The sequence below is a fragment of the Erinaceus europaeus genome, chromosome 18 (assembly GCF_950295315.1).
Source record: "Erinaceus europaeus chromosome 18, mEriEur2.1, whole genome shotgun sequence".
Taxonomy (NCBI): domain Eukaryota; kingdom Metazoa; phylum Chordata; class Mammalia; order Eulipotyphla; family Erinaceidae; genus Erinaceus; species Erinaceus europaeus.
In genome coordinates this window covers 30221600-30236393 of record NC_080179.1, presented here as the reverse complement: position 1 = coordinate 30236393, position 14794 = coordinate 30221600, and the positions used below count along the sequence as shown (strand labels likewise).

Genomic DNA, 14794 nt, shown 5'->3' with positions numbered 1-14794 from the left:
ACTAGACAGGGCTGTCCACGGTCACCGTTACTCTTCAACATAGTATTGGAAGTTCTTGCCATAGCAATCAGGCAAGAGAAAGAAATCAAAGGAATACAGATTGGAAGGGAAGAAGTCAAGCTCTCACTATTTGCAGATGATATGATAGTATACATAGAAAGACCTAAAGAATCCAGTAGAAAATTACTGGTAGTTGTTAGGCAATATAGCAAGGTATCAGGCTACAAAATCAATGTACAAAAATCAGTGGCATTTCTTTATGCAAACACTAAATCTGAAGAAGAAGACATCCAGAAATCACTCCCATTTACTGTTTCAGCAAAATCAATCAAATACCTAGGAATAAAGTTGACCAAAGAAGTGAAAGACTTGTATACTGAAAACTATGAGTCGCTACTCAAGGAGATAGAAACTGATACCAAGAAATGGAAAGATATCCCATGCTCATGGATTGGAAGAATAAATATCATCAAAATGAATATTCTCCCCAGAGCCATATCCAAATTTAATGCAATACCCATCAAAGTTCCACCAAGCTTCTTTAAGAGAATAGAACAAACACTACAATCATTTATCTGGAACCTGAAAACACCTAGAATTGCCAAAACCATCTTAAGGAAAAGAAACAGAAATGGAGGCATCACACTCCCAGACCTTAAACAATATTATAAAGCCATCATCATCAAAACAGCATGGTACTGGAACAAAAATAGGCACACAGACCAGTGGAACAGAATTGAAAGCCCAGAAGTAAATCCCAACACCTATGGGCATCTAATCTTTGATAAGGGGGCCCAAAGGATTAAATGGAAAAAGGAGGCTCTCTTCAATAAATGGTGCTGGGAAAACTGGGTTGAAACATGCAGAAGAATGAAACTGAACCACTTTATCTCACCAGAAACAAAAATCAACTCCAAATGGATCAAAGACCTAGATGTCAGACCAGAAACAATCAAATAATTAGAGGAAAACATCGGTAAAACACTTTCCCACATACACCTCAAGGACATCTTTGATGAATCAAACCCTATTGCAAGGAAGACCAAAGCAGAAACAAACCAATGGGACTACATCAAATTGAAAAGCTTCTGCACATCCAAAGAAACTATTAAACAAACAGAGAGACCCCCTCACAGAATGGGAGAAGATCTTCACATGCCAGACATCAGACAAGAAACTAATCACCAAAATATATAAAGAGCTCAGCAAACTTAGCCGCAAAAAAGCAAATGACCCCATCCAAAAATGGGCAGAGGAAATGAACAAAACATTCACCACAGAGGAGATCCAAAAGGCTAACAAACATATGAAAAACTGCTCTAGGTCACTGATTGTCAGAGAAATGGAAATTAAGACAACACTAAGATACCACCTCACTCCTGTAAGAATGGCATACATCAAAAAGGACAGCAGCAACAAATGCTGGAGAGGATGTGGGGACAGAGGAACCCTTTTACATTGCTGGTGGGAATGTAAATTGGTACAGCCTCTGTGGAGAGCAGTCTGGAAAACTCTCAGAAGGCTAGACATGGACCTTCCATATGACCCAATAATTCCTCTCATGGGGTTATACCCCAAGGACTCCATAACACCCAACCAAAAAGAGGTGTGTACTCTTATGTTCATAGCAGCACAATTCATAATAGCTAAAACCTGGAAGCAACCCAGGTGCCCAACACCAGATGAGTGGCTGAGAAAGCTGTGGTATATATACACAATGGAATACTATGCAGCTATCAAGAACAATGAACCCACCTTCTCTGACCCATCTTGGACAGAGCTAGAAGGAATTATGTTAAGTGAGCTAAGTCAGAAAGATAAAGGTGAGTATGGGATGATCCCACTCATCAACAGAAGCTGACTTAGAAGATCTGAAAGGGAAACTAAAAGCAGGACCTGATCAAATTGTAAGTAGGGCACCAAAGTAAATACCCAGTGGTGAGGGGTAGACATGTAGCTTCCTGGGCCAGTGGGGGGTGGGAGTGGGCGGGAGGGATGGGTCACAGTCCTTTGGTGGTGGGAATGATGTTTATGTACACTCCTAGCAAAATGTAGACATATAAATCAGTAGTTAATTAATATGAGAGGGGGAAATCAATTGTATGTCTCAAAGTTTCTCAAAACACAAACTGAATCTTTTTAATATATAGGCTATGTATTTGATATACGGACTCTCTCAAAAGCCTAGACCAAGTAGATTAGAAGCTTCCAACAGCACAGCTATATACAAGATACTGGGTACTGTACAGCAAACCATAACAAAGGGACTTTTCAAAGTTAACCCAATTAACAAATAATGTGATGATAATATTAACTATTGATTGTCTTTTTGAACCCTAAGACAGCAGGAACCTCACATCTTCACTATAGAGCCCCTACTTCCCCCAGTCCTGGAACCCTAGGATAGGGCCCACTTTCCCGTATACATCTCCCAATCCAAACCAAATAATATTGCATCCGCCGATCACAACCTAACCAAAGCAACGATTGCCATCTCAACATGCTTCACCTCAGACTGTATCCAGAGACTTCACGTGTGGAATGACAACCCTTCAGCTTCATTACTTGGGTGAGACCTTTCCTTTAATAGTACACTCTAATTTCATCTCAGGTAGTTCACTTTCTAACAAAGTCCCATAATCTAGATATACACCAGTTTCTGTGAGAGAGAGCTTATGTGCACACGTATCCATAAACTACTGCAAAATATATACCTGAAAACAGGATTACACTAGAGTTTGCAGTGAGTACCTCCCTAACACTTCCTCTCCACTATTCCAAGATTGGGATCCATGATTGCTCAACAAATTGTTTGGCTTCATATGTTAACTCTCTTTTCAATCACCAGGTTCCAGATGCCACCAGGATGCTGGCTAGGCTTCCCTGGATTGAAGACCCCACCAATGTGTCCTGGAGCTCAGCTTCCCCAGAGACACACCCTACTAGGGAAAGAGAGAGGCAGACTGGGGGTATGGACCGACCAGTCAACGCCCATGTTCAGCGGAGAAGCAACTACAGAAGCCAGACCTTCTACCTTCTGCAACCCTCAACGACCCTGGGTCCATGCTCACAGAGGGATAGAGAATGGGAAAGCTACCATGGGAGGGAGTAGGTTATGGGGATTGGGTGTTGGGAATTGTGTGGAGTTGTACCCCTCCTACCTTATGCTTTTGTTCACTAATCCTTTCTTAAATAAAAAATTAAAAAAAAAATAAAAAAATAAAATTAAGAGACAGTTTTTATACTTATAGTTTTATTTTGTTTTTGCTGGTTCATGTATTACAATTCTCTAGATTCTATGTCTGAGTGAAACCATCCAGTAGTGTTTCATCTTTTATCTTCACTAAGCATAATCATCTTCATTTGTATCCATTTTTTAAGTCTTTCTCACTTTCTTCCTCCTTCTTTTGTACTTTTCCCTCCATTTCTTCTCTCCATTTTTATTTCTCTCTCTCTTTTAATCTTGATTATTTACTGTATATAGACAGTCAGAAATCAAGAAGGAAGGGCAGGATAGAGAGGGATAGAGTCAGAGAGACACCTGCAACACTGCTTCACCACTTGAAAAACTTTCCCCCTGCGGGTGGGGTCTGGGGGCTTGAATCCTAGGTCCTTGTGAATTGTAATGTGTGCTCAACCAGGTACCTGGCCCCTCCTTTTCTCTCTCTCTCTCTTTTCCTAAAGATCAACTCCTTAGAAGGCTAGAGAGATAACTTAATGATTATGCAAACGACTTTTATACCTGAGGCTTTAGGATACCAGGTTCTATCCCTTGCTGTACCATCCCATCATCAGTGAGAGCTCAATAGTGCTTTTGGTTAAAAAAAAAAAAAAGGGAGCTTCTAATGAGGGAAATTCTTCTAATGGAAGAACTATAACTCTTGCATATATTTTCAAAATGTCTTTTTTTTAGTTTAATTTGTATTGGGGGGATGATTATAGTGCATTTGTCTATATATGTTCATGGTTTCCCAGTTCTGCATAACCAGTGTCTGCAACATACACATCCCCCCATAAGGACTCAAAATCCTCTATTCACCCAAATCCTCTATTATATTCCCTTCCCAAAATCCCTTGCTTTGGGTGGAATGGCCTGATAGTGACTAAAGAGTCATCTTTAAAGTATGCCAGTCTCTGACCCTTATTTAGTTTTTGCAGTCCTTGCTTTGATAAGGTTAGCTTTGGAGTGAGTGAGAGAAAACTGTAATAGGAAGTAGGTGAGGAGGGTATCCAAGTCTAAGTGGACACTATTTCATTATGAACTTGATACTGACTCACTAAAAACTATTGTGTATTTTTGCTTTCAGGTATATATTTTGCCCTAATTTATTGATACATGCGAACATATGCTCTATCTTATGGGACCTGGCCTATATCTAAGTTTTGGGACTTTGTTAGGAAGTGAACCTCCTGGAATGGAATTAGAGACTACCATTAAAGGAAAGGTCTTACCTGAGTGATAAGGGTGAAGGGTTGGCAATCCATGCCTGATGTCCCTGTTTGTTTTGTAGTTCCTTTTCTGATAGCTAGGTCATTGATAGTTGGCCTTGGTTTACCAACATTGGTCCTATCACTCTGTACATTCCCTTTTCTTATATGTTTGCTCCTTTTGTTGCTGCTATTTGAGTTCCTATTTCTATTCTACCACAGATTGCCTCTTTTGGAGCTAGAGTTCCATTCATTCCATTCTCTTGTTTCTCAGGTTCGTATTGAGAAATCTGGTAAGAGCTTGATGGTTATGCCTCTGTATGTCAGCTTTTTTTCCCCCCTTACAACCTGCAATATTTTTTCCTTGTCCTTACTTTTGGAAAATATTATTATTATGTGTCTTGGCATTGGCTGTTTGGTGTTCAGTAGTTTTGGTTTCCATTAAGTTTCCTCTATATCTATATATTGACCATTGCACAGTTTTGGAAAGTTTTCTGCAATAATTTATTTGAATGTGCCCTCTGCTCCTCTCTCCTTCTCTTCATCTTCAGATACTCCAATATTTTCACATTTCTTTCTTCTGATGGATTCTCTTATTTCACACAGAACTGCTTCATTTCTCATAAACCTTCCTTCTTTGGCAGCTTTGTATTCTGAGAGAGTGGTGGTTTTATCTTCTGGTCCTGATATTATGTCCTCAAGCTGACTTACTCTGAATACAAGGACTCTTAGATAATCCCTAGTGCTGTCCAGAGTTTCCTTAAATTCCTTTCTTCTTCTTCTTCTTCTTCTTCTCCTTCTCCTTCTCCTTCTCCTTCTCCTTCTCCTTCTCCTTCTCCTTCTCCTTCTCCTTCTCCTTCTCCTTCTCCTTCTCCTTCTCCTTCTCCTTCTCCTTCTCCTTCTCCTTCTCCTTCTCCTTCTTCTTCTTCTTCTTCTTCTTCTTCTTCTTCTTCTTCTTCTTCTTCTTCTTCTTCTTCTTCTTCTTCTTCTTGCATTTGCCCTTCTTCCATAGCCAGTTAACAGCGTCAGGTTGAGCCTGATGTATTTCCTTTTAGAGTTCTATTTGTGAATTTTTAGCTCTCTGGTGAAGAGACCTCTGGATTCCTTAGTTTTCATTTATATCTTATGGTTGGAGCCTTGAATCACCATAATGATTTCTGAACTCAAACTCAGACATTTTTTCTAAGTCCTTATGATGTTGGACTTTGCATTCTTTTTTTTTCTTTTTAACAGAGAGAAATGGAGAGAGGAGTGGAAGACAGAGGGAGGAGAGAGAGATAGGCACCTGCAGACCTCCCTCACCACCTGTGAAGTGACTCCCCTAAAGGTGGGGATCCGGGGGTTTGAACTAGGATCCTTATGCTGGTCCTTGCACTTTGTGCCAGTCCTTGTGATTTGCATTATGTGTGCTACCACCTGATTCCCTTGACTTTGCATTCTTTTCCATGTTTTGTTTGAATGTGCTTTCTGATGTTCAAATTGCAGATTGTTCTGTGGTTGTATTGTTTTTATGTGGTGGAGTGGTGGGGGCAGAGAAAATCTTCTTTATTATTCAGGTCCAGTTCCAGTAAGTCTGCCATCAGTTATGGGCATTTCAGTATGGCTCCATAGGCATCCTACAGCTGGCTGCTGTTCTAGTTCCCATTCCAAGACAGCTGATGGTTATACTGTTCACTATGGCTAGGGGCTCATCTGTGCTTGGTTTTTTCAGACTGCACTCTGGCCTCTGGCCACCCTATTCCTCTATCTCAGCTATTCCCATACTGTTTCCTACATCTTGAAGCCAGGACTGGGGCTGGATCCATGCTTCAATATGGCTGCTTCTGCTTTTTCCTCACTGCTGAATTTGAGCATCTCTGTTTGATGATGTTCTCTCCCATCCATTTCTATGCACGTTTTTCAATATAGCTGACCCTTAGCAAGTTTATTCAAACTTTATAGGCTGTAATGTGCATTTTCAGGTGTTCTTTTTATATTATTTCTTTTATCAATTGTTGCCGCAGGTACTATAGTTCTTGTTATACCTTGGCCATGCCCCCAGAACCCAAAATGTCTTACATCTCTTATAGTAAAAAATTTAGTTCAGCAATACAATGAATTATATGTCTGCATATATATATATATATTTTTATAAATTCAAGTGAAGTAATTTCATTAAGGTGGAATATAGTCACAGATTCTGGAGAAAACAAGACAAACCTGTAATTGAATCTGGCATGACAAGAAATTTTACCTTGGATTAGTTTTTCATCCTACCAAGAAACAATATGAGCATTCTTCTATCTTTTATTATGGTAATTTCATATCATTTATTTTCAATTTGACATTCAGTTTGGTGATAATGATATTTCTTCACATAGGTGGTTGAAGTTTGAGGAAGATGTGGAAGATGGAGGGGAGAGGTGGAGCAAACCTTATGTGGCAACTCTTTCACTGCACAGCTTGTTTGAGTTGAGAAGTTGTATTCTGAATGGAACTGTTTTGCTGGATATGCGTGCCAACACTTTAGAAGAAATTGCAGGTACATCTCAGATTCTCTGGTGGTTTTTTTCATTTTCATAAGCACAGATAATTTTGTAATTCCCTTTTCCTCAGTGCCTTTGGAAAATAAATTATCATCATCAGCATATGGGCCCTTAAAATCATTTTCTTCTACCCCTTCATTTTAAATAAAAGAAGACGGATTTTAGAAAAAATATTGTCTATCTTGTTAGTGGCAAATCTAGAGAAGATCCTAAATATCATCACTCTAATTACTTAATTTATCGTTTTTTTACTATCACATTTACATAAATCACTACCACTAAAAACTTAAGGAAAAAAACCTGTAAATATACAGATTTATCTCAATAATAAAATAAAGAAAACAGCCAAATGAAAGAAATTCAGAACATAAAAAAATATTTAAAACAGAACAAAGAAGGATGGCCAGGGCCATGGCATACTGGAATGAGCACACACCTGGTCTTCAGTGCTACAGATGTTTTTCTTTATCTCTCCATTTCTATCTCTCCTTATAATTCCTGTCTGTCCTATTCAATTAATTAAAATAGAAATATGTAATAAAAGAAATGTGTGTCCATTTAATTAATGAATGAATTATTGTATTTATGAGATATTGGTACCTTGCGCATGTGCTTGATTCCACTGCTCTGGAGAGCTAAATTTTTTCTTTAATTTTACAAAGAGAGCAGGAGAGAGAAAGATAAAAGGAAAGAGAAGGAGAGATACCACACCCATACCATTGCTTTACACACTGGAGCAGAAGATAGAGATGTTTGATGTTCGTATATGATACTAAGGTGCAAATCTGCACCTTTGCACATGGTGAGATGCTATGATCACATAAAGTTACAAGGTTTTTTGAGTACCCCATAGTCTTCTGTCTACTTATTTAAACTACACAAAACTACATTAAATTTCTAGAAAAAGGTATGTTATATACCTGAGGTTAGTTTGTAATATAGTACTATAACTAGCCCTTGAGATATATGAATTTTATATAACATAACAGTCATACATATGAAGTACTTTAGTAATATACTTGATTAATTATTAAATTAAAATATCAGTAAAATATTACACTAAATATTAAATATTTTAGTTAAATACTTTAATAAAGTTTTCTTAGTAATACAGGCATAGAACTACTATATCTTTTGGACTGGAAGATAAACATATTTTAGCAAAAGTAAAATAATGAAAATATTATTATTATTATTAATTTTGTTATTTTTTGTTTTTGGTCTTATTTATTATTGTTATTTAATAGTTATTGACAAGTTTATGCTATAAGGGAGCACAATTCCATACAATTTCCAACACTGAACTTCCCATCCATTGGAAGGTTCCCTATTCTTTATTCCTCTAGGAGTATGGACCAAAAATCTTTACAGGGTACAGAAGGTGGAAGGTCTGGCTTCTATACTTGCTTCTCCACTAGACATCAGCATTGACAGATTGATCCATACCCCCAACCTACTTCTATTTTCTATTTTAATGGGGCAGAGCTCTGGAGAGGTGGGGTTCTAGGACACATTTGTGAGGTCATTTTCCCAGGGAAGTAAGGTAGGTATCATGGTAGCATCTGCAACTTGGTGGCTGAAAAGCATTATGATATAAAACAGAAAAAATGTTTAATAATCAAGAACCTAAAGGTAAGAGTATAGCATATAAAATTTGGAGTCTTCATATTAGAAGGAGCTAGGAAGTCTATTTTAGGTATATTCCAAAGGGCTATGAATTTATTAACTTTTTCATGAGCCTGACAGCTAGCATGCAGGTGGGCTAGGGGTATTGTCTGGGAAGATGGTGTTAGAGTTGAGGATAGGACTAGAAAGCTAGATCAGGGCAGAAAGAAGCTCCCAAATATGGGAAAAGTATATAAATACCCTTGACTCTCTCTCTACTGAATTTTTACAGCTGTGTAACTCCACCACTTCCAGTGGATTTGTTTTTCTTTACTATTTAATAGTAGGTAGAGAAGGAAACAAAGGGAGAAAGAGCAAGACAGAGAAAGAATGACACCACAGCATCCACCATTTCACCACTTAGGAAGTTTCACTTATATATGGTGCACCCATGTGGTGCTGGGGGGGTTGAACCCAGGACCTTGAATATGCTAAACTATGTAATCTAACAAATGAGCTGTCTCTTGGCCTCACCACAGTTTCTTTATCCTGTAATCTATCCATTGACATTTAGGTTGATTTCATATTTTGCTAATGTGAATAGTGCACAGTTTTGGTTTTTCTAAAACATGCACATAACTTTTTAAATTAGTGTGTTCATATTTTCAGGTAAGTACCTAGGGGTATTATTGCTGGCTTGTGAGGTATTTCTGGTTTTTTTTAGAAAAACTCATTTTTTACATTATTGGGGGGTTAATGAATCACAATACAGATGTTGACACATGGGTACAATTTCTTTCTTTTTAAAATTTTTTAAATTGCCACAGGGTTATTGCTAGGTACTGGCACTACGAATCCACTACTTCCATCAACCATTTTTTTCCATTATATTTTATTTGAAGTGACAGAGAAATTAAGAGGGGGAAAGGGGATAGGGATGATGAGACAAATATAGACACCTTCAGACCTGCTTTGCCACTTGTGAACTGTCCCCCCCCTGCAGGTGGGGAGTGGGGGCTCAAACTTGAATCTTTGCTGATGATGATATGTGTGCTTAACCAGGCATGCAATCACCCAGCTCCAGGTATATAATTTCTTATCTCCCTGTGATAAGTGTCTGTCTGCAAAACCTTTGGCTCCCAACTTTGGTGCTTTTCTATCAATCATTGCATAAGCATCCTAACAGCCAACCTCCAACCGTCTCCTGTCCACCTCTTCTCTAGAGTTCTTTGTTTTGGTGTAATATACCACAGCCAGTCCAAATTTTACCTCCTATCAGTATAAATAATAGAAACAGTAAAGCTCTTTGCTTTTAATATAGTTGTGTCCATTTAAAAATGATATTCTGTAAGATGATTGTATAGTTAAAATTAAATGATTGCTAGTAAAAAGAATTCCCAAGGCCTTTATGTGCAACATTTGTACAAAGGTAGATGGACTTCTGTTTGTATGACCATACGTAAGAGATTTTTAAAGTAACATATTCCTACTTTAAGGTTTTCATATTTCTACTTTAAGAAGTAAAGTAGAAATTTTCACTCAGTGGTTCACTACTGACAAACAATAGAAAAGTAGTGTTAATTAATCTTCATGTCTTCTTTCTTCAGATATGATCCTTGACCAACAAGTGAGCTCAGGACAACTCAATGAGGATGTACGCCACAGGGTACATGAGGCACTGATGAAACAACATCACCATCAGAATCAGAAAAAACTCACCAATAGGATTCCCATTGTTCGTTCCTTTGCTGACATTGGCAAGAAACAATCAGAGCCAAATTCCATGGATAAAAATGGTAACTGTTTCTTTATTGTGCTCTGTATGTCTAATATAGTATCAAAGTGCTCCTAAATCTTTTAAAATTTGTTTTAGTTGAAAACAAATAATCTATTGAAATACAGATTATTTTAGTAGGGTTTTAAATGTTATATGTATATAGTGTCACTATCAAGTATGAAAATTTAGAAATTTTAGTAACGGGTATGTTTCCCGAAATTTTCATAAAAGTATGTTAAGAAAACTCTTATCTAATAAGAATATAGACTCAAGTATAGCAAACAAATTGAGTATTAATTGCATCCAAAAGTGTTAGTCATTGTCATAGCTTTAGAATGGGACATAACAATTTGATTTATACCATTAATGAGATTTAAAATTAACACTGATCAAAATTTATTGTTTGTGGAAAAATATGATTTTATGTAGGTCATATTAAAAACTGTAATAGAGATTAAGAATGAAATTATCAATTAGTGCATTGTCTGTGACTATATATATATATATATATATATAGAGAGAGAGAGAGAGAGAGAGAGTCTAATTTTCAATTAATGACAATACTACATCTTTAATATCTCACTTTCCATTTTTGCATACCAATACAGATGGCTTGCACTGTTTTCAAACAATTGACTTACTCCTATGGTTTGAGTTTCAGACTACTTTATTTCTCCTGAATTTTTACTTTCTCCTTACACATATTTTCATAACCTATATTAAGAAAAATTAGTAATATCTGATTATTATCAATTTTTTTCTATTAGTCTTAGGTTGTTTTATTATTATTCTATTCTATTGTTACATTGTTATTTTATTATTAATTATTTTATTATTAGTCTTAGGTCAATCTATTAGTTTTAGGCTATTAGTTTCAAGTTATCCTGAAAATGGTGTGTGTTTATTAAACTTCCATTAGCTATAGAAGTCTCTGGTTCTGGGAGTCGGGCAGTAGCGCGGGTTAAGGGCATGTGGCACAAAGCACAAGGACCGGCATATGGATCCTGGTTCAAGTCCCCGGCTCCCCACCTGCAGGGGAGTCACTTCACAAGCGGTGAAGCAGGTCTGCAGGTGTCTATCTTTCTCTCCCCCTCTCTGTCTTCCCCTCCTCTCTCCATTTCTCTCTGTCCTATCCAACAACGACTATAGCAATAAAATAATAAGGGCCACAAAAGGGAATAAATAAATAAATATATTTTTAAATGATATACCCCTTACAAGCTTGTAAATTAAGCTGCTCATAAAAAAAAGTCTCTGGTTCTAAAAGTCATATTTTCAAATGCTTTATAAGAGTTACTCAGATTTCCACAATGAACAAAAACAAATGTGTTAACAGAATGAAATATTTGACATAATTTCGCTCTTATTTTCAAAAGTGTGAAAATGATTTTTCCTAAATTCTGTTTTATATGTGAGTTTTTAATCAAATATATACAAATAAGTATAATTTTTAACAAATGAATTAATATAGATAGATATGCTTTTATAATCATATACATATAATCAAGTTATTAATGACATTTTTTATTCATTTATCTTAATGAGAAAAATGCTGTGGGAAAGATGATAGATAGATAGATAGATAGATAGATAGATAGATAGATAGATAATACTACAGATTACTGCTTAGCTCTGCCTGATGGTGATGTTAGGGATTGAACCAGTGACTATAGAATCTCAGGCATTAAACTCTTTGACATAATCTTTATGCTATCTCCCCAGTACACAAAAATTACTTTTAAACTAATTTAATTTTTAAAAGATGTTGTAATTACTGAATATAATCCATTTCTATTATTTAAAAGAGGCTTAGCTGTGTACATATCTGGTTCAATAAATATATCATATGCATATTGTGTATACCAACTTTTATTTATGGATTTCACTGAATGCTTTTTAAACTATATCACCTGTTTTGCATAATATGTATTTAATATTTTATTCTTTTATTTTATTTTGAATAAAGACAGAGAAATATCAAGAAGAGAGGGGGAGATAGAGAGACACTTGAGCTTGTGAAGCTGCACTTGTGAAGTTTCCTACCCTGCAGGTGGAAGTGCAGCTTGTGAAGCTGCACTTGTGAAGTTTCCTACCCTTGCAGGTGTGCTCTATAGCCACTGACCAACAACACCTCATACGTATTTAAAATATATTCCTATTATGACTCAATTTGCTTGAAATGTGTTATAGATATAAATTTGAAGTCTTATCCTTGGAGGAATGCAGTGCTTTTATTATACAATAGTATTTATTTAATATCATGATATTCTGAAAACATACTTAGCTGGGTACTAATTTTCACTATGGCTTTATGTCACCAGGATTTCATAAACCTTAGTAAAAGATTCCCATGGACTATTGTTCTAATAATAAAAGAACACACATCTTATTACAATGAAATTCAGCTTTCATTACAAAAATTTTTTTACAAGAAATGGTACAGAAATATTTGTCTCTAAGAAGAATATGTATTTTATTAAATATGTAAGGACCTTAGGTCATTAACTTGCTATAATCTCATTGTGGTTGGAAGAAAAGAGGTGTTGAAGTAACTGGCTTAAATATTTACTGTAATATCCTCTAGACTTAGACACACTACTTGTTATTGCTTTAAATATCTGCTAAACACAAGAGATAATAGAACTAAAGTCATGAATCATAAGTCTACACAGAGAGACAGGGATTTCTGAAAGTCTGCCTTTTGTCTTATTTAGGAATTTTTTAGCTTTCTAAAAACTAAAATATGAGTATTTCTAAAGTGAATTTGTCACCATCTGTATAATCAGCCTTGATATGAACACATATAGATCCTTTTGGAGCATACATTAGGGTAATAAAGACTTGGAAACATTTCTAATAAGACTCATACATCCAATTAAGTATTGCTGTAGTATGCTGTCAGAAGTGGTTTTCTAAGCCTAGGTTTATAACACCTCCTTGTGACTCTGTTTAGCTTCCTCACACACTTTGCATAATTATGTGTGTTGAAAATTCTGAAAATATGTATGGTTTTTACCAATATAGAAATAAATCTCCTACTCAGTAGTGGAAAAAAGTGTGAAAGACCTTTATTACTAAGGTTCTCAGTCTACTTATGAATTAAAAACCCCTGACAAACTCCATATAAACAAATAAATAGAAACTCATAGCCATAAATATAGGTTTGACACAGTTTCAAAATATGTAATAGATATTTAATATGTGTTCAAGAAAACAGATGCAAAAATGTTTCAAGGCATCTAGATAATCAAAAGAGTAAAATAAAAATACCTATAAAAATACCTAGTATTTTATACAAATATATATATTTTTTCTTTTAAGAGTATAGAATAAGATTTAAATACAGAATTTTCTAGAAACTACAATACAGAAAACATTTTCTGCCCTAACGACCAGGATAGAAATAAAATACCCACTTATTTAATCTATTTTATACTTTCAAAATAAACCCGTTGACATCCCCTTAGCAACAAACTGGGTGCTTATACAGAGAAGTTTGAAAATAGAATAAGGTCTCTACTTCCTTAATTGAGTTTGTTCATTGAAAGTGTAGTAGTTCAAAGGGTTAAACATTTAGATACTATCTTTTTAAATTAATTTTCCCAATTTTATAGATTCAACTTCAGGATAGTGTAATATATATATTTGCTTTTCTCCTCCCCAACTAAACACTACTTAGTTGTAACCTTTTTTCCTTATGATTTGTAATAATTTGTCAATCTCACCTCCAGATGTATTAGTCTTACATTTTTGTGTAATTTATTTTTTTGGTGTTCTGCTCATTCTCTTAAGGGCTAAGATGCAGGATGCCAGGGATTCACCATGCATTTTTAATGCCACCATGCTGTGTTTAACTTTCACTTTTCATTAAGCATCTAAACTGTGAGAATTAAATGTCTGATTCTGATGTTTCAATAAAAAGTGACAGTTAAATTTGGCAAAACAACAGCAAAATAATAGAAAAGTGGTATCTTCTATACTATTAGAACCTTGAAAAGAATATGGGTGGGAAGTACTCTAAATAAATATGCTATAGATATTCAAATAATACTTTGAAAACAGAGGTATTTTCTAAAAATAAAAATAACTTCTGCATTAAATGATCTAGAAAGCAAAATATATCAGAATTTGTATTGTTTAGCTCATATATTCAAATCTCTTGAGATAGTTGATTGGTAAATATACTATAAGATATTATTACCCTTGTGAAAAACTTTATATTTGCAAATATAATTCTAGACTTAGTTTCCTTTGGTATAGGTTGTCTTCATTTTACTTAATTTTCTACTAATAACTCTAACTCTATTCTTTTCATGTAACTCCTTTCTATTCTAATCTAAGTAGTATATAGTTATACCTCTATTAAGATCCCAAGCAAAGTTACAGAGTAGAAAATCTCTAACTACTCTCAATCCCTTAGTTTACTGGATAGTATTTAGATTTGAAAGCTTGGAATGTA

The 14794-nt window shown here is 35.4% G+C and overlaps 1 protein-coding gene across 7 annotated transcripts in view; it reads left to right on the top strand.

Moving 5' to 3' along the window:
* SLC4A10 (solute carrier family 4 member 10) overlaps window positions 1-14794 on the top strand; it is a 359857-nt gene that overhangs the window by 195937 nt on the left and 149126 nt on the right. For all 7 annotated transcript variants that reach the window (XM_060177810.1, XM_060177808.1, XM_060177811.1 and 4 more), the window contains exons 5-6: window positions 6789-6949; window positions 10166-10354. In XM_060177810.1, coding sequence (XP_060033793.1) covers window positions 6789-6949; window positions 10166-10354 — 350 coding nt within the window. The remainder of the gene's footprint in view (window positions 1-6788; window positions 6950-10165; window positions 10355-14794) is intronic.